The sequence below is a fragment of the Monodon monoceros genome, unplaced genomic scaffold (genome assembly GCF_005190385.1).
Source record: "Monodon monoceros isolate NGI ecotype Baffin Bay Population unplaced genomic scaffold, NGI_Narwhal_1 Super_Scaffold_1, whole genome shotgun sequence".
NCBI lineage: Eukaryota > Metazoa > Chordata > Mammalia > Artiodactyla > Monodontidae > Monodon > Monodon monoceros.
Window position 1 is genome coordinate 17234352 of NW_021703765.1, and position 25352 is coordinate 17259703.

Genomic DNA, 25352 nt, shown 5'->3' on the forward strand with positions numbered 1-25352 from the left:
GAGTCTAGCCCTGTTTTTTCGTTTTTAATTAATTAATTAATTATTTATTTTTGGCTGCATTGGGTCTTCGTTGCTACACACGGGCTTTCTCTAGTTGTGGCAAGCGGGGGCTACTCTTTGTTGCACTGTGTGGGCTTCTTATTATGGTGGCTTCTCTTGTTGTGGAGCATGGGCTCTAGGAGTGGGGGCTCAGTAGTTGTGGCTCGCGGGCTCCAGAGCACAGGCTCAGAAGTTGTGGCGCATGGCTTAGTTTCTCTGCAGCATGTGGGATCTTCCCTGACCAGGGATCGAACTCGTGTCCCCTGCATTGGCAGGCGGATTCTTAACCACTGCACCACCAGGGAAGTCCCTCTAGCCCTGTTTTCGTCAGTTTCTCTTTGTGGATACAATGTCATGCCAAATTTCAACTTCTAAAACACAGAAAAGTCAGTGCTGCTGTGCTTGAAGGAGATTTAAGAGCCCAGGCAGTCACTGAGCCATCTCTATGGAGTCCCAGGATTCTACAGAACACAATTTGAAAACCAAAGGTGTAAGGAAAGAGCTCTACATTTATTGATTTCATACAAGCATTCATGTCCTCTAATAGATTCGAGCTCTGGAAGCTCCCAGTTGAACTGGGTAGCACCAACAAGTTCACCAGCACTTACTGTATGATCATGGAAGCTAGGGTATAAAGCACTCAAACAGTCTTGGGCTCCCTACCATTCAACATCCTTGGAAACTGTGTTTTTGAAGGACATGGCAGGGAATCTACAAACAAGGTTACGAAAGGTTTCTATTCACTTCCTACAAAAGGCTTTCTAAGGGAACCATCAAAAGTTCTGCAGCTTTTGAAAAGGTTAAACTAGATGTTCCCCTTTGTCCCTTTTTGATATAAAATTGTTTGAACTTACAGAATTAAATATGTTAATTACAGCGACCCTGGAGCACACATATATAGGACATACAAATGTGAAGGAACCATTCTGCAGAGCTGTCAGAAAACTTCAGACCAAGGTTACTTAAATATCAGATATAAGAAAGTCTTATGCAAAATAAAAGGGTTGCCACTAGCAATACAATGCTAAAACCTGTCACTGAATCTGCAACTCAATCAAGGTAACTAGTACATACATTAGATGGTTGGCAGAGATTTATACCAATGCTGCATTACATTCTAGACCAAAAAATTGGTATAAGGCCTTTGTACTACATCTTATAAGGATATAGATCTCAGAGTACCACAGATGTTATATTTAGCTACTGAAATATTTTTAACAAAGTCACCTCAAAGCCCTTTTGTATATTAAATGGACCACTAACAGAAAGGACCACTAACAAATGTTTCAAATAATGTACAGGAAGGTTGGCAATTTTTTTTCCGTCAACAGCCAGATAATAAATATTTTTGGCTTTGTAGGCCATACAATCTCTACAGCAACTACTGCTGTTGTAGTGTGAAATGCCAAACAGTATGTAAACAAGTAGGTACAGCTGGGTTCCAATAAAATTGTATTTGAAAAAAATAGGCAAGGGGCGAGGGTTGATCCATAGCTATGGTTTGCTGGTCTGTGGTCTAGAGTACAACTACATCAACATAGCACAAGTCCACAAAGCTGGACACGTGTGGGGAATGAGTTTTGTGGAAATAACTGTAGCCTGGTATGCTGATATGAGGTACCCATAAAGAGGGATGGCAGAAAAATACTTTAAAGATGCTCAGTTTCAAACATGGCATAACAGTGGAATACTAGAACCTTTAAAAGCAGAAAAGCAACTGGTAAAGAACAATGAAAATAAGATAGCAAGTTCAAGTGGCAGTAATAAACACAAGCTCTGTAGTTAGAATAATAATAAATCACTTTAATAATTTCACAGAACTGTGTAATTTTAGATGGAAGTGGCCTTAGAAATAACCTTGTCCAACTTACTCGTTTTATGGAAGAGGAACCTAAAACCCATAGTGTAGCAAATTAACAAAAAGAGTTGCAAACTAAAACTAATTTTGGACAACAAGGATGGGATTACATAACCAAACAGGGTCTGTAATGCAAGCGTCAGATCTCAGTTAAAACGACAAAGCTGTTATACAACATGAATTATTTATAAGTAAAAACAAGAGTAGTGAAATTTCCCATTTGATCTGAGCTTAGTATGTTGATGTGGTTAAAATGAGAAACAGGTAATAAATATGTAGAAATTCATCTAAGTAAATAATATACAAATACATAAGAATACAAATAAATAATTACAAAAATATTTGGCGTTTTATTTCAACACAAGTATAATAATATGACGAAAGAAAAGTGCATTTTTATATAAATCCTCTGGGAACTAATATAGATTACCACAAACAGTAGGAATCAGTATGTATTGTAGAATATAATATCATGGGCTTTGGGGGCAAATTGCATCTGGATTCATATCCTTTATAAGACAGATAACCTTAAGGAAGTTATCTAATTTTTACGAGTATCAGTTCACTCATATATAAAATGTTGACAGTAATACCTACCTTATAAGATTCTTAGGAAGATTTTTAAAAGTCGTCTATACACATATAAATGTCCCAATACATAGCAGATGTATTTCCTTTCTTTATTCTTCTATACACGATTCTGGTAACGATAATAATAACTAACGTTCAACTAACACGTGTACGTCAGGCACTTTTCAAAGTGCTTTGCATACGCTAATTTACTTATCCTCACAATACTCACTCTGTGAGGTAAGTGATATTATTATTCCTACTTTTTAGTTAAAGAAACAGGCAAAAGCATGTAAGGCCACACAGCTACTGAGTAGTGATTCAAGATTCAAACCCAAGCAATCCAGAATAATGAAATTCCAATAAAAAGGCTGAACTACCTAAAGAATTAGCTCTGAGAGTAATATAAATGTCACTTATGCACTCTGATTAGTTCCCACTACCTCCTCCACTTCAAAATATAAAGAAAATTACAATTCGTGTACTAAGGTAGTTTAGTGACCAGAACTACCATAGAACACTCAATGTAAAATAACTGTGAAGGACTCTATATTCTACTGGGTTCCTCTATTCTGGCTACGCTACAGATGAAAATCACATATGAAGCTTTAAAAATAACATAGATGCCCAAACCCCACCCCTGACTTTCTGAATAGGAACTCCAGGGTGAGGCTCAGACACATGCATTTTTAAAACATTCTACATATGATTTTAGAGCATAGCCAGAATGAAGAATTACAGTTCTAAACACTGAAGGTGTGACGGCAACGCAAGTCAAGTGGCATCTGGACCAGGATGATTTTCAAAGGTAAAATTACATGCGAGAAGTGGCAGTAAAGAACAGGGGATGCTGAGTTAGGACAATGAGAAGAGAGAATGAGGTGGACAGTGGGGTAAGAAGCCAGGCAGGGAGGCAGGTCCCCTCGCAGGTGCCTGGAAGGCCAGGTTAGACACACAAGGGTAAGCAAATGGAAATGCAGACTCTATGGCCGCAGCGGCACCTCAGCAACACCATCTGATGGCTCTTGTGTGACCAGTGAAAAGATCCATCTTTTTTGGTCACTGCTTACCCTTGCAAATGCAACAATGCTTTCCTCATCATTGTTGCTGCTTTTTTTCATAACTCGCCACCACTGCTAGTTTTGTTATTAATTGCAATTCAGTGACTTGGTCCCAATCTTGCCGAATAAAACACCTGAGATTTGGCTTAACTTTCTCACCTTAAAATGTAGGAAATAAATTCATTACTACATCAACTTCAACCAATATTAATACAGTCATTAAATAAAACATGAATGGTTAGAAAGTACACAAAGTATATGGGGGATCATTTTCACGACAGTAGACCACAACAAAGTAAAATCAAGCACAGCACCAGAATAATGTAAAACTCTAAATACAGGTTTCACAGAATTTAAACATTCCTGAGACAACATCTAATTGAGGCTTCCACTTGGTGGTATTACAACTGAACTAATCAAGAGGAACATAACTCTATCTTGTTTCAAAAAATCATAATAACAAAGAAGCCATTTATTCCAACAAACTCTTGGGGTTCTTAACTGTTTTTATTTTAATGACTGTCTCTTGAGAATTGAATGGAATCTGGAACATTTTTCCAGAACAGAAATGCAAGTGCACATAAACATAGCATTTTCCAGGTAACATCAGTGACACCATGCACCTTGGCCAGCTGAAGAACCCTGGCGTTGTAGAATTCCTAAAGACCCACTGCAGGGAAAAATTCATTTTCTTTCTCTGTTCTAAATATTTCACAACATAGATGCAAACCATTTCATAAGTATGGAGATGTGGATTTTGTACATGTTTATTCCTCTGTGGCACCAGCAGAGCCCTAAACAAATGATTCAACAGTGCTCCTATTTCCAGGTGAGCTGCTGCTTGCTGACATGCCCCTCTTTTGTGCAGCACCACTTCTGAATCACACTTGTTTATAACACAAGACAACTGTGTGAAATGGTGAACATACACTGATTTAGATTTGGAAGACAAGTGTTCAAGTCCAGGCCTGACACTTTTTAGCAGTATGATGTTAAAACGTTTGACCTATGCCTTCAATTTACTGTCTGCAAGAAGAAAGTTTAATTCAACTTCATCAATGTTCAGTGGGTACTGAGCAAAGCTTCAGTGTCCTCATCTGATAAATGGTAATAGTGTTTAATTGATATGTTTTGAAGATTAAATAAGATAATACATGTAAAGAGCTTAGCAAAATGCCTGGCACAGAGTAAACGCTCAGGAATCAGCTATTATTAATGTGCCTCATGTTGGATAAAATATCTGTCTTGCAGGGTAACAAGAGATACATATGGACTTGGAATAGACAGTGTGTTAAATAAATGGTGGTACCTCTCTCCACGTCTGTGGACATAAGGGGGAGCCGGGACACACAGGAATGAGTAACATGCTGAGCAGAAGCCTGGAGAGGCTGCCCATCTCCTCCCCTCCACGATGGAAGCAATCACTCCCCAAGCTCATGCTGCTGTTCAGGGCTGAAAAGACTCAGCTGATTCCTTCTGTGGGATTTGCCCCAGGATGAAAAGAGCTACCTCACCCAAGATCACACCCCTTCCTCAGGGCACCACAGATCCAATGACTGAATGACATGGGACTTAAAGGCTGAGGCCTTAGACTCAATTCAGGACAAGTCCAAAGTCTATCCCAGCTCCAGAGTTCCCAAGGTCACTGAAGCTTTCTAGGCAATTGAAATGCAATTCAACTTCTCCCTCTGCCCAACCCTGCCTCTTTCACTCCCTCAAGGTACTGATCCCAAGGATACTCCCACACACAAGTCTGTCTCGGAAGTGAGTTACGACACTTGCCCAAAGTCAGAAAGCTAATGAGAGATCAAAATGTGATCTACTACAGATGCGCCAGCATCATTCCACAATTATAAAATGAGGAGAAGAGACCAAATGAAAGAATGAACCAAAAGACCTAGAAGGTAACATTATAAATAAGTCCCTAAGATATTCTAACAATGCTTCATTTGTGGATTGGAATAAAAATTAAGGAAGGTCCCTATTGAAGTTGAGTTGATGAGACACAAGAAAGCATCCATCCCTACATGGAGAGGAAACTGGGAAGATGAAGAAGGGAAATTTCCTGGGATGTTTTCCATTTCACTTCAGAAGCAGAGACTAATTGGACCGAAAGGGGCTTTAAAGACAGAACAGTTCCTGCTCTTTCTTTTATACAAGAGGAAACTGCAACCCAGAGGGTCGCTTTGCTTCCCAAGAGTACAAGGTCACAGAGTAGCCTGGTCTAGGCCTCTTAATCTCCAGAGTCCTTCAGCTTTGTCTTCAATATGTGATTTTGACACTTTATGTAAAATGTAACACCCACAAAAGATTCATATATATTCCAACATAAGTATAAAATGTATTATAAAACTATGTATGACTTTTGAATTAGGCATCAGTGTCTCTCCCCGCCCTCCCCATCAATATGGATGATTGGAATTTGACTACATTATGAGTTTTCACAGAATGGCTTTACGAGGAACGCTAGAACTCCAGCAATTAAACTTCAAAAAATATTGTATCTTAATGGCCTTATCTCAGAATGAGGATAATAATTATTATCTCATTCAACAGGATGCCATAAAGACTAAATATTTAATGGTAAGACATTCTAAATGCCACATAAACAAATACCATAGCGATACATACAGTAACTTCTGGCAGGTTAACATTATAGCAGGTTAATATTACACAGAACTCATTGAAAAGAGCCCAAGTAACACACAGAACATTTAGACATCTGACTGTTTCCAATCAAGAGAGCAAGATGTGGGACTTCCCTGGTGGTCCAGTGGTTGGGACTCCTTGCTCCCAATGCAGGGGGCATGGGTTCAATCCCTGGTCGGGGAACTAAGATCCCACATGGCACAGCCAAAAAATTTTAAAAATAAAATAAACTATCTATAGATTTCAAATAATCAAAAAAATTTTTTAAAAAGAGAGCAAGATTTAAACTGATAAACATAAATTTAATCAAGACATCCCAATTCTTAAAAATCCCTGTGGTATGCAAATCTACCACCAAGGAATCTAAGACCTTTGAGGGAAAAAAAGGACAATGGGATGGAAGTTAAAAGAAACTCAGGGGCTTCCCTGGTGGCACAGTGGGTGAGAGTCCGCCTGCCGATGCAGGGGACACGGGTTCGTGCCCCGGTCCGGGAAGATCCCACATGCCACGGAGCGGCTGGGCCCGTGAGCCACGGCCGCTGAGCCTGCGCGTCCGAAGCCTGTGCTCCGCAACGGGAGAGGCCACAACAGTGAGAGGTCCGCGTACCGCAAAAAAACAAAACAAACAAACAAACAAAAAAAAGAAACTCAGGAGATCTTGAAAATACTTTAAAATTATTAAAATAAAATAGGGCAACCATAATAAGAGGAAAATAACACGGACATTTTATACATTTTGAACTTGTTCCAATAGGTACTATATTATTCATTTTTATATACGATTTCTGCTTGCTAAGAAACCTCTCAGAATCTGTCTTTTGTTACAATGAATTATAAATATTATTTGCTAAGAAACATTACCTTCTGCCCTATCTACATCTATATTCTTTATCCAAAGTGCTCAAAGAACAAACTTGATTCCAAAAGGCTTCAATATTTTAAATGTTTGGGTAAATTTTATTTCCCTTGCCTGGGAAAGTTGAGGTAGCCCCAGGCAAAAGTCCCTCCATAGCACAGCTCAGCCCAGGGTTTCCATCATGTCAGAAATAGGCTTCGGGACCCCTTTACTGTAGTTCAGCTCCCTGAATTTTAATAAACCAGAGAGCAGTACTAAGACCCTTTGGTTCTTTTATCAATTCCTAGGGCTTCTTTGAAAAATCTCTATTCCTACTGTGCTATAGCTTTTTAAAAATTGCCTCTTTTCAACTAACCCATTTCCTCTTTTTCTAGTTACAGCAGTAACAATTTGCAGATGAAACTATAAGTCAAAAGAAAAGACCTACAGAAGCAAATTCATGAATATCAGAATTTCATATAAAGATAAACTGTGGTTAGAAAACAGACGATAACAGTATTAGTCTAGATAACTAAGATAATGTGGTGTAAACTAATCTGCCTAGCAACCATCCAATGGCTTGGATGAAAATCAGTCAGCCATTCATTAATTTATGATGTTCCTACATTTATATACAGATACTAAGATAATAAGCTATATGAAAATTCCAGAGAAACAACATTTATGTTTACTTTCCTTGCAGGAAAATATAAAATACAAATGAATGCTGTTGAAATATTATATAAAACATGTTGGACTAAATCAGTAGCCTTCAAAATAAGTAATCCCTTCAAAAGGGAGCATCTTAAAACTTTTCAAGGAACACATAGTTTTGTAAGCACACGTAGTTTTAAGGCAAAGTTAGTTTAAAGGAATTGACTTCGGGATGGTAAATATGCAAATTAACACCTTCACTAAAACTGTGAGGGTAGAAATTTTCTCTCTTCAAGGAAAATAATCAAGGATGTAAGATTTCTGACATTTAAAGGAAAGTCTGTCATGCAGTTTTTTTAATGGATGATTATGGGTATCAAACAGTTATGCCGAATATTCTACTGAATATATTTAAAAGAACAATAGTTTTATTTTTAAATGTCAATATTCACAATATCCTCAAAATTATATCTTTTGCAAATGTTTAAACTTACTATTAAAAAGTTTTAGCTGTCACGCTATGGAGAACAGTATGGAGGTTTCTTAAAAAACTAAAAATGGAACTACCATACAACCCAGCAATCCCACTAATGGGCATATACCCGAGAAAACCATAATTCGAAAAGAGTCATGTACCACAATGTTCACTACAGCTCTGTTTACAATAGCCAGGACATGGAAGCAACCTAAGCGTCCATCAACAGATGAACGGATAAAGAAGATGTGGCACATATATACTATGGAATATTACTCAGCCATAAAAGGAAATGAAATTGAGTTATTTGTAGTGAGGTGGATGGACCTAGAGTCTGTCATACAGAATGAAGTCAGTCAGAAAGGGAAAAACAAATACCATATGCTAACACATATGTATGAAATCTAAAAAAAAAAAAAAAAAAAAAAGGTTCTAACGAACCTAGGGGCAGGACAGGAATAAAGACACAGACATAGAGAATGGACTTGAGGACATGGAGAGGGACAAGGGTCAGCTGAGACAAAGTGAGAGAGTGGCATGGACATATATACACTACCAAATGTAAAATAGATAGCTAGTGGGAAGTAGCTGCATAGCACAGGGAGATCAGCTCGGTGCTTTGTGACCACCTAGAGGGGTGGGATAAGGAGGGTGGGAGGGAGACGCAAGAGGGAGGAGATATGGGGGTATATGTATACGTATAGCTGATTCACTTTGTTATAAAGCAGAAACTAACACACCATTGTAAAGCAATTATACTCCAATAAAGATGTTAAAAAAAAGTTTTAGCTGTCACTATAAAAATGTGCAAGGGATTAGACATTTCTTGATACTCATTAGAGAGATGGTGAGCAAAAAAGTTTGAAAGCCACTGGACTAAATCATGTCAAGGTTTCACTAACCTCTAGTATTCTGTCAAGATTCTAAATAAGGCTCTCTCTGTATAAGTCCTAGGCTATCTGGAGTGACACGGAAAGGTTGGGCCCATTAAAGAGCCCTTGGTAGAGAAGGTGAGATTTGAGCAGGGTTTTATGAATGGAAAACAGGGAACCTGAAGAACCTGGGAAAAGATGAAGAGGCCTCTGCAGGAGAGCGGAAGTGGACGTGCCCGGGGGGAAAATGGGAAGAGTGTGGGTTTTCAGGTCGCAAGAAGCTTGAGTTCAAATTCAGGTTTTACTACATTTTGGCTGAGCTACTTTGAAGAAATCTTCATTTCTATTTTGATGATCAAACGAAGAGACAGAAAATAAATTTTTAAATTATAAACTAATAGCACATGTTAGTCATTAAACCCTTTTCCACCAGAAACCATTGAGCAGTAGCAGTTTACACAATGGTCAAAAGCATGAGCTCTAGAACCAACAGCCTGTGTTAAGACAAAAACTGCCATTTCCTGGAGGAAGGATCTCAGCCAGGTTAACGAAACCTCTCTGTGCTCAATTAGCCTTACATGTAAAATGGAAATAATTGAGGAACAGCCCACTTGATAGGGTTATTGTGAGGATTAAGTGAGTTAGTGCATGTAAAGAGCTTAAAATCATGCTCAAAAGAATTATGTGGTTGCTTTATTATTGTTGGTGGTGGTATTCCTATTATTACTCCCTGATTCTCAATGTCAAACAGAGATCAAGAGATTACCAACCACTAATACGTATTTGTTGGATTAAGAATCTAAAAAGGGGTTGGGGTCTGGTGGGGAGGGAGGATAGGCAGGCCGCTAAGTCTGTAGGAGGGCTTTAATAATAAAGCCGCCAATATGGTTCCCTGGTTTCTCCGGAAAAGTATGTGACAATGATCTAGTGAACTTCTCTGCTGTCATAACTAACAAAGTAGCCTATATCTTTTCCCCTTGCTTAAAAGCCAAAACCCCAAAAGAACACATTGCAATTTATGCTACAAAGAATATCTTGATATAATCGGTAGGATTATATTTGGTAGTTAAGATGGCACATTTGTTAGAAATGATTCTGCAATATGGTAGGTACATTCTGTCCTTACCTAAGGGAGTTCTGACACTAAAGGACCAAAAGACCTCATTATAAAATACCCTTACCTATTATTAACATACCAACCACAGAACCAAAAGTAGCAATATGACACAAACCCTTTGAGCTCTGAATGTAATTTTTTAGTCATTATTGGAATAATTTTATTGGAATACTTTTTAAATTACAGAAGTAATTCGTAGTTCCTCATTCACATTCTTTAAAATACATATATATATATTTATACACACACACACACACACACTTTTTAAAAAATAAAAAATTGGTTTTCCACCCCTGACTTTTCAAATCACATTCAGGACAAGATGCATAGTTTTTCAGAAATTATTTTAGAAGTTAGAAGTTTTGGCTAAAGTCTTGACCAAAATGTGGAAACACAAAGCTCAGAAATGTGTTATTTTAAGAAAAGCATTTAAAAGACCATGTTTTAACTTTTAAAAAGAAGTCCCAGAACTATAACTACAGGGTAATGTGCCAAATAGATTGTGCTGCTTTCCAATGTCATTTAAGCATTCTATCTGAGCTAAAACTCAGGATATGTTCAATATTCTGAGATTTTGTTAACAGGTAATATGTACTGAGAAGCAATAGATCGGCATTAGGAATTTTTAACTTACAAGTATGTCTGGCCAGTGAGTAGTTGGATCCACCACTAGTCAAACCAAATCCCTCAGGAATTTGACTAGAGCTTCGAGGTCTGGTCAGCAGTTTAGGAGGTTCAATTTCTGCACCAAATTCAGCTCCTATTACTCCTAGTAAAACAATAGCAGTAGCTTGCTTTCGTCTTTCCTCATAAGATGTGGAAATTTTTTTCATTTGTGGGACACTTGATAAGCAACCTGAAAACCAAAACATAAGAATAGAAATTAAAAGACTATCAGTACATATGATAAGAAACACATTCCAGATTGGTCACTCAGGAATGAACAGGCTTTTCAACAAATGGCACTGGAACAACTGGTTTTCCATGTGCAAAAGAATGAAATTGGATGAAATGGTTAATGATGGCTAATGGGTACTAGGTTTTTGAGATGAAAAACTTATAAAATTACATTATGATATCTGCATAACTCCAAATATACTAAGAATCGCTGGATTCTACATTTTAAAGGATGAATTTTATGGAATATAAATCATACCTAAATAAAGCTGTTTTTAAGAAAAAATTGCTAACTCATTTATTAATTTGCCCACTAACTTTACAAATATTTATCGAGCACCTACTCTGGGCCAGGGAATTGCAAACGGGAAAATAAGTAGTCCAGGTTCTCAAGAAGCTCACTAGTACATACAAAAGGAGAGCCTGTCCACAAAGGAGGAAATGCTGAATTTAAAACTCAAAAGATAAGTGGAAGTTTGCCAGGAAATAAGAGAGATGGACAACAAGATGAAGGCAAAGGATGAATATTTTGTCCAGATGGACCAGAATGCAGAAGCCCAACCCACCGTTTGAAGAAGTACTCACAACCTGGGCAAAGCTCAGTATAATTTCATATGCAGAAGAAATACCAGCATGACACCCAAAACATAATGGAGAACAATTTGAAATCTTTATTAAAGTATCAGTAACTAGGTAATGGGGGATTACATTCTTAACACACAACACTACTTCTTAAAATTTACTTTCCCAGCCTTTCTCTAAGGTAACTACACCTCATTCATTCTCCCAAATGCTCCCAAGATTTGGTCTTTTGCTCAGTCCTACCCTTTTCTAGCTCTACTTGTTTCTGTAAGTGGTCTACCTTTTATTTTTTTGTTTGACATTTATTATACGATATCACAAACATCAAAAGAATTACATTGAGAATATATAAAGAATATCATGAAATATACATGTATACAAGTAACTTTATAAAATCTTAATGTTTTCCATAGGTGCTTGCAGATTTTTAAAAGTAATTAATTAATGTGGATATAACTAAAGCCTACCATGGATTGTGTCTTGACTTTACTATGCCTCCCTCTTGCCCTAGAGGTCACTATGATCCTGACCTTATCAAATACTTTTAATCTATCTATTATATCTATATCTATATCTATCTATTATATAACCATATCAATGTTACCTGAAATGTATATTTTCTGGCCTTGAACTATGCTTGCATTCCAGGGGTAAACTCAGAGTACATGGACGAATGGAGATCAATAGATAGATAGGTAGGTAGGTAGGTAGGTAAATAGGCCAATAGACAGACTCTGAACTAAATTTGCTAATAGAGTTTTTTGAGTTTATGTCCATAGGCAAGATTGAACTATGATTTTCTTTTCATGTACTATTCTTGTTGGGTCTTGGTAGCAATATAATACAAGCCTCCAAAACTGGGTTAACTTTCACTCCCCAATTCTTTGAAAACAGTTAAAGGATTCTTGAAGTTAGATGACAATTCTCCTCTAAAATGACCAGGGCCTGTGTCTCAGGATGCTCCCCTTCTCGAGTCAGGGAGTAGGGGATGCAGGGGCAGGGAAGGTGCAAGGGTGGAAGAAGGAATCTTTTTTTATTATGAATTCATTTTCTGTAATACTTAGTTATTTGGTTTGATTTTCTGTTTCTTCTTGAATCATTTTGGATAGCTTATAGTTTTAGAATTACCCATTTCATCTAAGTTTTTAAATGTATTGGTCTGAAGTTATTTAGAGTGTTCTCTATGGTTTAAAAATCTCAATGGTATCAGTTGCTATGAATCCTTTTAAGTATTATTTCCTTGTGCCTTCTCTAATATTATTTTTCATGCCTTTCTTAATCAGTTTTTCTAGAAATATATATTTTATCAGATTTCCAAAAATACTGTGGTTTTGATCTTACTGTTTCAGCTTTCTATTTCACTAATTTCTGCTGTTGTTTTTATTATTTCTCCCACTTCCTTTAGGTTTTCTCTCTGTTCTCTCTTTCTCTTTGCTTTATTTCTAGGTTCCCAGATTGAACACAGCTCACTTCTTTTCATTATTTTCTATTATGGTTAACAGTACAAGTCACATAGTGAGCACCCATTTTCCTCTACTCCTTTAATAATACAACCTCAATTTTAACCGAATAGCAATGTATTCATATTCTTTCCATGTCCTTCCAGGAACCGAGGAAGCCATAAACTAGCTCCTGGCCTTAAGCTCTATTCATTGCATATTTTAAGTCCTCTTTGCTCATAGGAGCCAAAGCCTGCTTCTGGAAAGCAACTATTGGTTTTAGTCCAGATCACTGCATTTCTATTCCATTACTTGTCCACAACGATATCTATCTTTCTTGAGCCTAGTTATGCCTTGTTGGTTTTCTATTTGTATATTTAATCCATCATAGCTATACATTTGGTACAGAGGGATTTCAAAAGTGAACTTCTGAAGCCATCTTGATTGGAGGTCAGCTTTCTGCTCTTTCTAATATTAACCCATCCAGCTTTTCTGGCTTCTTTCAATCCATTGTTCTATACATTAATTAAATCAATACAGTGAAGGGTCCTCAGAGCAGTATGCCAACCAAGAAATTAGCAGCAGGGGCCTCGGAATACTTTTAGATGTTTTATTTTGTCTCTTCGTTTGTTTCTTTTTTTCCTTTTGTCATTCTGTACTACTGCAAGTAAGGCAGGGAATGACAAAAGGGGAAGCTAAATAGGTACTAAAACAAGAGGCCTTTGTACAGCAAGCTGAAGACTTTTAACTTTAGGCTAATGGAAAGCCACTGAACAATTCTGTATAAGCTGGTTACTTGAGATTTATTGTCAGAAAGCTCATGATAGCAGTAGTATGGGAGGGGGACTGTGAGGTAAAGCAAGACTGGTGTCAAGTAGAAGCAAAAGACGGCTCATGCAATGGTCAAGTGGTGACCGGCGGTGGAGCACCAGTGGTGGCAGAATTCACGATTCATTCCATCAGCTACTCAGTCATTCAGCATATAAGGACCAAAGATGGAGTGTGTGCATGGCATTATGCAAATATGAACTAATGAATTGATACGGGATGAATTAAGATGAATTAATAGGGATAAGAAAAGCAAAGTCCCTGTCCTCATTGAATTTAGAGGCAACTAAACAGGAATTAGAAATGTAAAGGTGAAAAATCAATGAGAACTTTATGGTCTAAGAGAACAGTACGTGTAAGAACCTAAAACAAAGAATTTGTTGATTTCTATTGCAAGAGTAGGCCACGGGGCTGGAATGCCACGAGCAAGAAGGGAATGGTAGAACATGAGGCGACAGTCAGGAAAGGGGCAAATCATAGATGACTCTACTGGTCATATTCGCATTGTTCAACCCTTTGAACAACGGAATTTAGGGTGTTAGAAAAACACTCTGAGCGTGTACGAAGAATGCTGGAAATGAGATGAGCAATAAACAGGGTATTGTAGAAATGAAAGTGAGAGATTCAGGTTGGTTTGGTGTTGGGATGTTAAACAGGAGATGCAGAGAAGTGGATGGCTTCCAGATCCTGGTGAGGTCTGGGTAGTTGATAGAAACACTACAGAAAGATATTTGGTGTCATGCTCTGAATCCTTTAAAAAATCCTCATTAACTAAAACAAAAGTAAAACAAAATTTTTAAAACCCTTGCAAGAGAGGTAGGTCTGGCCCTTCCAGAAGCCAAATTAAAAAAAAAAAAACCTAGAGCACAAGGCTTCTTAGTATACTTAAATTCCATTTATTTAGCTGTGCTGAGAGACAGAATAGGATGTGGGCAAGAAGACCCAGCTGAATCTAAGAAATGGAAATGGAAAGATATTACAAAGATGTTAAGAGGTGGAAAGGAATCACTGAGTAAAAAAGTGGCATTAAAGCACTTAAGGAAAAATGGGAGATTAGTTATCTAGGAAGCTGAGGTGGTAACATCAAAGAGTAGTTACTGTTTATTTGGATTCCAAGAAAATTTTGGTGCGATTGAGAACGAAAAAGATTTGCTCTTGTTGTTGCTATAGTTTCTTAGCTTCTGCATGTCACATTTTATTGTTTAAAAAAAAAAGTTAGTTTAGGAAAATTGCCATTAGTTTTAAAGCATGTATAGAAAGACAAAATCTGAAATGAGACAACAGAAAATAGGTCCATCTTTAAAAATATTCTAATTCTTTCATGTAAAATTTTAGCTATTATTTTCCTAATTTGCTTTATTGTGTTTGGTGTATTTCAAATCACATGCAGACAACTTTCTAATAATGTTCCCCCAATGTTATAAAATTATTTTATAACTTCCAAAGTCATAAGTCATATTTCATGAATTAACATTTCTTGTAAAAAGCCTCAATTAAAATGTTTAAGAATATTTCAGTTACATAAGACATCTCTTCCAATCTGATACCATAGTATGCATTTCTGTCTCTTCACGGATATTTTTTCTAACTTTTTAAAGACAAAGAGGAAATGTTAGTAAAAGTATTAGCATGTACACGTGAGTACAGATTCAAAGTATGACACTGATCTGTGATAGTTTATAGTAACCGAAGGGGGAAAACACCCTAAAAGCTTAACCATACTAAAAAGGAAGAAAAATCAATAATCACTGCCTCTGTGTTTAGAAGGATGAAAATAGACCCTAATTCTAGACAAAGTGATATTTAACAGTTTGATAATCTATACCTCAGCACATGCATTTAAAACCAACTTTATTTCTGTACAGGAACAGACACAAGGAGTAAGAGCTCTGGGCGACTACATCTAGATTCATGTAGTACATATTTTATTCTTTATATAGTCTTCTTGAAACAGGAAGCCAACCAAGCTCCCCTCCCCCCTTGTCTCAGCAAGAGCATGCTCCATAACAATAGTTCAAAGGAAAGCTCTATTCTGCAGTTGCACTGATTGTTCTGTCAGCTGACCTCTGCAGAGGGGAATTGCTAACCGCTGCCTTGCTCCTTAGCTGACAAATGAATGATCGCAGCTCCATCTATTTTCACTATGGCTGCCTCTAGCCCAGGTGCTCAGACAGAGAGCCCGGTGTGACATCTTAGATCAAGATGAATTGGCACAAACTCCTGATCCAAGATTGTTTTATACCATTTAATTTAGTTTCTTCCCCTGCTTGGATGAGCACAGCTCTGGTTATGGATTTCTATTCTAATGTACTGAAGCAGGCCCTGAAAGAAGCCAATGAAGCAGCTGCTGGAGCAAGGGACTGCAGGGATACTGATCAATAGGCAAGGCATTGACCCCAGCCGGTCAGCCTCTGCAACAGCCATGCTCGAAGGGGGAGGGGGCACGGAGCACACATGGGCTGCTTCCAGTAGGAAATTAAACAACAGGGGCATTTGGAGAGCTCCACCTCCAGCCTGGTCCCCCTCCTCCTCTATGTTCCTTTTGTTTAATTACCTCAATCTTGTCCTAACTCCCACTTCCTGGGAAGGAATTAAGACTTTAGGGAAGTTTTAATAATGTTCTTTAAAACTGCCATTTGTAAATTTTATTCTTAAGCTAATAGAAAGAATCATAACAGGTGCCCTCAGCTAAGTGGCCAAAATATGAAATCTTAATTAGCTGTCAAGTACATCTCTTGGTGTAACTTAAAGTTTGGCATGTGCACAAGCTCATAAGAACACTGTCCAGCTGGCTATGAACACTACTGATGCTGAAATTCTATGGTATGTAATTTTTATCAGTGCTCAGGGCTGAAAAGATGACAGCTCTTTGTTAACATGGAAAGAAGTAAGAACGAGAAAAGGATCCCCTAAAAGAGACACTGACTGATTAGTAAATGTATACGGTGACAGATGCCCATCCCTGCTACTATTCTAACAACACACAGCAATTTCTGATCCTTTATTTTTTTTCAAATTTGGAAACATTTTAAATTATTGGCTTCGCCTGTGTTTTCTCCTAAATAATACAAGATATACACAATTAGCTGCAATGTTTTCCTACAAATAAACTGACAACCAAATAGGAGATTCTGAGATATTAAAAATAAGATAATTCTGCAAAAGTATATCTTTCTACAGTTTCATTCATCTCATGAAAATTTGGTGTTTTTTCACAGAGACATGCCTCCATTTAATCATGCTAAAGGGTGACACGGAGATCCATTTTCCTGACAGGAAGGTTGATCACCCTATCACAGTAAGAAAATTAATACCTTCAACTAGCCCTGTGTGGAAAACAGAAGCTACCTGCAATGGTAAAGGACATAAATGTTCTAAATTTGAAGTTGCAGACAGAATACTTGTTCTGTGTGAAAATAATGTTTCCTCATTACTGGGTTACTTTAAACAAAATATGAGCCTTTGATTTTATTAAAACAACCATTTAATTCATACAGTGTTCCTCAAAAGTACATAATTGTCTTTAGATTTAGCATAAATGACCCTAGCTTTCCAGGAGCAGGAGTAAATCCTTTACTTACAGCTTAACTAGAACACAGGTAAAATGTTTGAGAAGTTTAAGCTATTTAAAGGGCTGCGAGATATTGATTACGTCATTTAAAAAGCAGTCAGAGAGTGCAACCAAGAGGTCAAGATAAATTTAACAGTTTGAAGCACTTTACTAAATAACTCTAAAGATCATGTTAATTGGCTTTGTGCAGTTCCAGGGTAAAATTAATTTTATCCTAGCTTACAATAAAAGGATTAAAAGACATATTAAGTTCTTCAGTTTTAACTGGAATAGGAATCAATGGATTTGAATTAAGGCTAAGGGCGGTTTTATGAGAGATGGCCTACCAGCAGATACTTTATATCTGCTATTAGCCATATATTGATGGAGCTCTGTTATTGTATTAGGTATTAAAACCTTAGAGAAGAATACTCCACCAATTACTACTCTGAGAATATACTTTAAGAATTGGGTGATTTGACCTGGAAATATTGCCATCAAAAATTTGATTCTTTGTTTAGGATTCAGTATCAGAATGCTTTTTATAGCTGACTTATCTATGTTACAATGTCTATAATTCTAGTAAAAATTAATGAAATGATGTAAAGTCCATCACAATTCACTTCGAGATTATAACTATATTTAAAACTGTATTACAAGCATTATCATTAGGGTTTTTAAAACCAAAACATTACATTCAGATTAATTTTAGCACACCAACTTTATGCTAGAAATTCCTGGCAATAATAGAGTCCAAGAGACACTCATAATGATACAAATATTTCCTGCATTTGATATAAATTTCAATATACTCTAAAACATCACTCTCAAAATTCAGAAATGTCTATTTATTATAGTAAAATGGAAGTACAATTTTAAATGCTTTTTCTTCACTCTTTCATTATTTAACAATATGTTTTGGAACTATATAATAGAAAAATAAATTGCTTTTACTATGAGCTGCCTAGCAAAGCAAAAAATACAATTCGTAGTTAATAGGTATATGTGTTAATATATTATTAAATAACTGGCTTTGTAAGACTTTATAGGAATGACTGGGAAAAAGTAAGTTGCAAGATCTCACAGCAGAAAACTATTCAAAGGGCAGCATGTAAAGACTACTTAAAATAATAATTTGGATTAAGCTAGAAAATAGTTTCTACTGTAGTTCTTTACAACTCTTTTATGTGCAGTAAAGTGTATCTGCTAATATTAGGTTATGATTAATTATTAAAGAACAAAAGTAAATTTAGCAAAGTGAACTTTGTTAACACAGGCAATCTTAAAGACAAGGGAACTTTCAGAATTAAGACACATGATTTACTATTTACAGTGTGAAGCTCTACAAATATTAGCCAATAAAAGTACAAAAAATTTCTTTCTTTTTTCAGACCAGTAAAATATTCTTCCAAATTTTCATTTTTATCTGTTTCTCTTTTCTCAGCCCCATTGACATTTTAAATGTGATGGGGTATTATCAGCAGATATTATGAAAAACATATATAAAATTGTATATTAGGTAAAGATGAGTTTAAATAGTACAGGACAGTGAAATATGTCAAATGAAAATATATTTTAATACATTTCGGAACTTAAACAACAGAAGTACCTAAAAGAAATTAGATCTTCAAATGTGAGTTGAGTTCTAATTGTTTCTTAGATGTACTTTAATAAAAATAATTTCTACTTACTTCTGACTGACTACTATCTAAATTAATATACCTAGTTGCCTAATGGAATATTAATTTATTTTTAAGATATGCCTTTTAAATAATTATACTGTGCTAATCAAAAGCATTAATTTTACAAATACATATACACACTGGTGTACATAATTATATGCACACACATTAAGTATACAACATTCTTAGCTTTAGTGTCTTGATACCCTGAGCTAGAAGCGTATTTTTGAAATTTTAAAGTCTATGTTTTAATCTATGTTTTAAATCATAATGAGAAAAATGTTGGCCCTTGGTGGCATTTTCACAGTTGTAAATAAATTGTTTCCACATGTTTAGCCGGAGCATTCCCCATACCTACTGGCTGCTACTCTTAGGGTTGCTTAAGACTGGATAAAGTACAATGCCATAAAAATGTCAAATTTTACTCCATATGTAATTGTAATCTTCCAAATAAGCTTTATTAACAATAGTTAAGGACTTCCCTGGTGGCACAGTGGTTAAGAATCCACCTGCCAATGCAAGGGACACGGGTTCGAGCCCTGGCCCAGGAAGATCCCACATGCCACGGAGCGACTAAGCCCGCACACCACAACTACTGAGCCTGCTCTCTAGAGCCCGTGAGCCACAACTACTGAGCCCCTGTGCCACAACTACTGAAGCCCGCGCACCTAGACTCCGTGCTCCACAACAAGAGAAGCCACCGCAATGAGAAGCCCGTGCACTGCAGCAAAGAGTAGCCCACCGCTCATCGCAACTTGAGAAAGCCCACTCACAGCCACGAAGACCCAATGCAGCCAAAAAAATAAATAAAAATAAATAAATGTATTTAAAAAAACACAATATTTAAAAAAAGGAAAAATCTTTTGATATTAATTTATTTTTAAGACAATTTGGTCTTAAAATGGTATAGTATTCCACTAATTAGATTTAAGTTTCCAATATACCACAGTTTGCAGTTGAATACTTCAAAGATGAATTTGTTAAATGGAAACATAAAAAGACTTAGATTGGTGACAATCAGCATGTGAAAAAGAACTCAAAGATGTCACTCTCTTTGGTGGTGAATGCAGGTTTCATAAGCTCACAAAGAGAATCTGAGTCTATGCCGTTGAAAACTTATGTAATTAAGTTCCTTTTCTTAAGCCACGTGCTTTTATATGAATATTATATTATTTTCACTTTTGTTGACACAACTTAGAACACTGAAAAATCTTCCATTTTTTACAAAATGTGGCAAATAAATTTTGATAATATGGAAAAACAATAAAATGGCAGATGGTTATATGGCCAACATGTAAATTTCTACCTGTGTTTCTGATGTAAATAAAATAAAATAAAACATGGAAGTTTTTGAATCTTCCTCTCTACCTCCTTGGGAAAAACAGATGTACTGATTAAAAATGACAATCATGGGGAACTTCAACATTTATTTCTAAACTCTCATATTATTACCAAAGCTAGTATATGTTGTGTAGAATACTCTCACTCCGCCGTCAGCATAAGCGTTCCCTCCACTGCATTAAAAATATTTTTTAGTTGCTTTGTGACACATCTGCCAGTGCTTTCCTCACACCTACTGACGGGGCACATGGAAGCTGCTCCCCAAACGTATGAGGCTTTTGCTGTTTTTGGTGCTGCTGCTCTATCCACACGCCACCGCCCCACCGCCCCGCACCCCGACTTGAAAACTGAAGTAAACAAACATGCTATTAATTTGTATGCATGCTCGATGGCCCCCTGCTGGACCATAATAGGTTCTGCAAATGCATACATCTTTCTACAGCTGCTGATTAAGCCATTTTAAAATAATGCCTCTCGCACACAGATGTATTGTGTGTGTGTGTGCATTTCAGAAAATACCTCACATCTATTTTCTACAAAATCAGATAAAAGCAGAAGAAATGAACACTTCAAAATGATGCTCTTTTGCAAAGGGAATTTAATATTATCACTGTCTTAGGGGTATGTCAATTATTTTGAAAATTAGAAACCTTAAGCTTTAAGAGCAACTTGTATGTTTTTAGAGCAGTTCTTGTAACAATTTCTTATTCTTAACACAGACAAGTTCTACACCCATTTTCCACGATCTGCATTATCTTATTTTTCTCCTTATTCTCTACCTGACCATCAAAAAAATCCAATTTTTTCCTTTTCCTTTTCCTTTTAGTGTGAACATTCTCAGTTTGGAAGAAAACTGGATTTTAAAAATTCCAAATATCTATCTAAGGCATCTATGTAATCAGGAATCTTGTAGCTGATAATTATCAAGAATAATGTTCAATTCTTGGTTCACTTTACCTTTCAAGGGTGAATCCGAGATACAGGTCAAGTTTTAAAAACCACGAATTTTAACATTAAGAAGACCATTATTAGCTTTTTCATGAGGAAATAAATATTTCAGAAATAGTGGTTAGTGGCTTGTAAAATTATATAAATCTGAAAGCATAGCAAATAATTCTCAATTTTTTTCATACAGTTAATGTTCAGAAAAAGGCAATTTCTGCAATGAGATTTACTTACAATACTGAAATAGACACGATGATGTGTTTCTTTAAAAGATCAAATGGAACACATGAGACTTAACATTTGGTGGACTCTTAGAATACACTCTATGAAGATTTTATACCTGTGCGTTACAGCACACGGAGAAATAAACTGTTACACCTGAGGTCACTTTTATTCATAAAATGACAAATCATTTACTGGACTCACTTGAAAAATATTTTCATCTAGGTAATTTCTATCAACTCAGTGATATAAAACCAGATGAAAAGGGATAACTGCCTTGTTCTACCTTTAAGAAGTTAACATGTACATCTGTTCATTTATAAGAAGTATTTGTAGTATTCATAGTTTTGAATTAAATATACATTTGGTCACAATAATGAAACAATGACAGGTAACTGAAAGTTACCATTTTTTAAAATGTTTGTTTAAAGTAAATTTGAACTTCTAAGGGATTTCTTGCTTTTATTTTTCTCAGTAAGTTACTTTATAACATTTCTACAATTTTGAGAAATAATCTTCTTATTCACATGTTATTTTTTCTTCTGCCTTCTTCACTGTAAGTGTTAAGCAGGCGTAATGAATGCATAGTCAGGGGTAACATAATATCTTGGGAATTAATGGCCACACCTTTGAAGTAACAGATCTAGGAAAAGTTGTGGTGGTTAAGCCAAAAGTAAAGTTTTATAGTAAAGACTTTAATAACCTAGTCCACATTTAGCAGAAATGTAGCAGAAATACAGAAGATTTTATCTTTTCTTAAAGCATCCTGTGTGTTAGTAAAATTTGATGTAGATTAACATACAATTCCTAACAACTAAATATCAAAATTTTAAGGAAAAATATTTTTAAATTTAAAGGAGAAATAAAATAAGAAGAGAAAGAGATAAGTAAAGAAATTTAAAGGAGAAATAAAAAGGTCAGAGACATCTTCGACTTTTAATTTACTAATCATATTAATAAGTGATCAAAAAAGCAAAGCTTTGAAAAAGAAAAAAGCAAATAAGCACAAGTTAACTAAGCATTTGTGCTAACAGTCTAAAAGCCATTGACAAAATAAGTCACAGCCTCAAACTGTTAAGAGTATACTCATTGTTAGCCCAAACCTACAGAAAAAGTAGACCATCTATAGCCAAAGGAATACAGATGTGTACAAATGACATATTAGCCCATTTTTTTCAAGGAGATTTCTACGTCGCTTCAGAGAGCCTTGAAGAAAAAGAAAACCTGAATTGCTTAGATAGCTACAGAGGACTTTCATTTCTGATCTCTTTACACTTTTATGCTTTCATCATTTTTTAAGCTACATATGAATTATGTGCCTTTTAGATTATTATAGACAATTTAAAAATTATTTTACATTTCCTCATTTTGTGACGGGGATAACTAGTCTATCAAATTGACTCTAGTTGTCATTTGGCAAATGCTTTGGTCACAGACCTTTTTTCTGTTTACATGATTTCTTTTATTATGTACCTTCTCAAATAAGCATGTAACTGTTTTATGTGATTTCCTATTAATTAGTTAATTCTACTTGTAATTTGGATCTGAGTTACCTATCTTGCACATATCAAACTAAAACAGCCTTTGAGCCTTGAATTTTTACAAAATCCTTCCAACGTTTAACTGAAAAGAGCTAAGCATATACACCTAGGCATCCCAGATATGGAAGTCATTGATTAGTTACAACTATGGATTGGGAAAAGCTACCACTCCTTAACTGAACACTGAGAGCAAAATTTAATGTTTACCTATGCATCTATGTGATCAGATACTCAGGTTTTTAAGATGTCATGCTATTTTAAAAGACTGGTTTTTAAAAAAATCTGCTCCTGTTTCATGACAATATATAATCATTTCCTCAAAATTCTGCCCGACTTGCTCAAATCATTAGGTTACTCAGGAGTTGTGAAGAGATAGCTTTATAATCTTCTCTTATCTTAATTCATCTTTTATTAAGACAGATACTTCCATATGTAAAAACCTAGAAAATACATGTATATTGATGTTTTAGGCTTACAATTTTTCTCAAACTGTTTCTCCTATCAGCAAAAGAAAAATTGAATAATTTTTCTAATATTTTATACAATGTTTTTGATTTCTACAAAATATTGTTATAATGACATAATTATATGCTACTACAATCACTTTCCAAATTCTTTTACAAAAACAGATAAACCATTAAGAATTTAAGAGGAAAAGAAAACACACCAGAAGTAGCATGTGTAAAACATCTCCTAGGTCCAAGATTAGATGACTGTTAATGGGAAATTTCAGAATTTTAGAGGAAAAGGGGATCACAGAGCTCTTCAAACCGAACCTACCCATATTTTATAGATAAGGAAGGTCAAGTAGGTTAATTGTTCAAGTGACAAGGTGAAGGGCACAAAGAGAGTGGGCACTCATGGTAACATCATTCTAGCTCGAGCTCTAGAATCTTCAAAGACTGTTAAGTTAGCGCTTTGTTGCATAGAAACTAGTTAATATTTGACACCTACTCCAAGATAAATCTACATTAGGTATATTCAAATGCTGCATAATTCAAAACATTTCTTAAAAAGTTAACAAGAAAACAATATTTATAATTAGAAAAAAAGTCAAAATAAGTTTTAGTCTATAGTATCTAATGATGCTATATTTATTTTCCACTGGGGCTGTCTATAACACATGTAAAAAGTTGGGGGAAGCTATTCTATTAAGCGTATGGAGCAACTACATTAAATTGGATTTTATCTGGAATATATATATATATATATATATATATATGGCATATTGAAGCATACTGAAAAAATACAAAGTACTAAGCAACTGTTACCCTGTTGAATAGCAGATTATTTTAATATTTGGTTTCTGAATAGTAATAATGTTTATGCTCAGTATATGGAGGAAAACACTAATTAAAAATATAACTTTAAGTTTTAGTTACCTCTACATAAGCCTCCATGTCAGTTAATGTCTACTATAAGCTCACGTGCACAGATATTTTCCAAACTCACATACTAAATGCCAAATATTGCAAATAAGTTCGTGATCATTTCCAAAGCTCGTGTCGTGATATCAGAGAATAGCTTAGGGTCTCCATAAGGGTTAAGACAATCATTTTCTACTGCATACTAGTGCTATTCTAAGCCAATAGTGTGTTTAAATCCACACCAGTGAAATCAATACAGCACTGTTCTATTCAAGGTGAGACCAAATAAACCTGTCTGAAGCTTTGAGAAACAGGCTTTGCAGTATACTTTGAGTGCTAAATGCCTTTCAGTCCAGAGATCTGTCATTAAGTAATCATTAGCCATCATTCACTCTTCCTAAAAAGCTTAACATCTAAACTTGTTCAGCATCCACTAAAGCATTAGTATAGACTACCAAGTAAGTACTCATTAGCACCCAGGGATGTCTCAACCACTCTGTTTAACCATGCATTGTCTTATCTAAAAATACTCCCAAATATTAATACATATTTACCATTAGATTAGAGGGCGATTTATTCAAATGATTAGTAAAAAGGACATCAATATAGTGATCAGCCTCTTTTGGATAACATGGCATAACCCACAGAGTTACTATCAATGCTTTCCTGTCTGATCTATCCAAATAAAATCTGATGTCTTTCCTAGCATTCAGCATCATATATAATTCACCATCACATAAAATTAAGTTAATCACAACAGAGAATTCATCAGGAAGTAATCTTGGCTTTGATCCTGAAAGTATTTTAAAATAATGCTTCTTTTATCAG

General features: G+C 35.7%; 1 protein-coding gene across 3 annotated transcripts in view; it reads right to left on the minus strand.

Annotated features, from left to right (window-relative positions):
* Positions 1-25352, minus strand: part of WDR7 (WD repeat domain 7) — a 375654-nt gene that overhangs the window by 153499 nt on the left and 196803 nt on the right. For 2 of the 3 annotated variants that reach the window (XM_029222024.1, XM_029222014.1), the window contains one exon: positions 10765-10986. The exons of the other annotated variant lie outside the window; for it this stretch is intronic. In XM_029222024.1, the coding sequence (XP_029077857.1) occupies positions 10765-10986 (222 nt within the window). The remainder of the gene's footprint in view (positions 1-10764; positions 10987-25352) is intronic. 3 annotated transcript variants of the gene reach the window in all.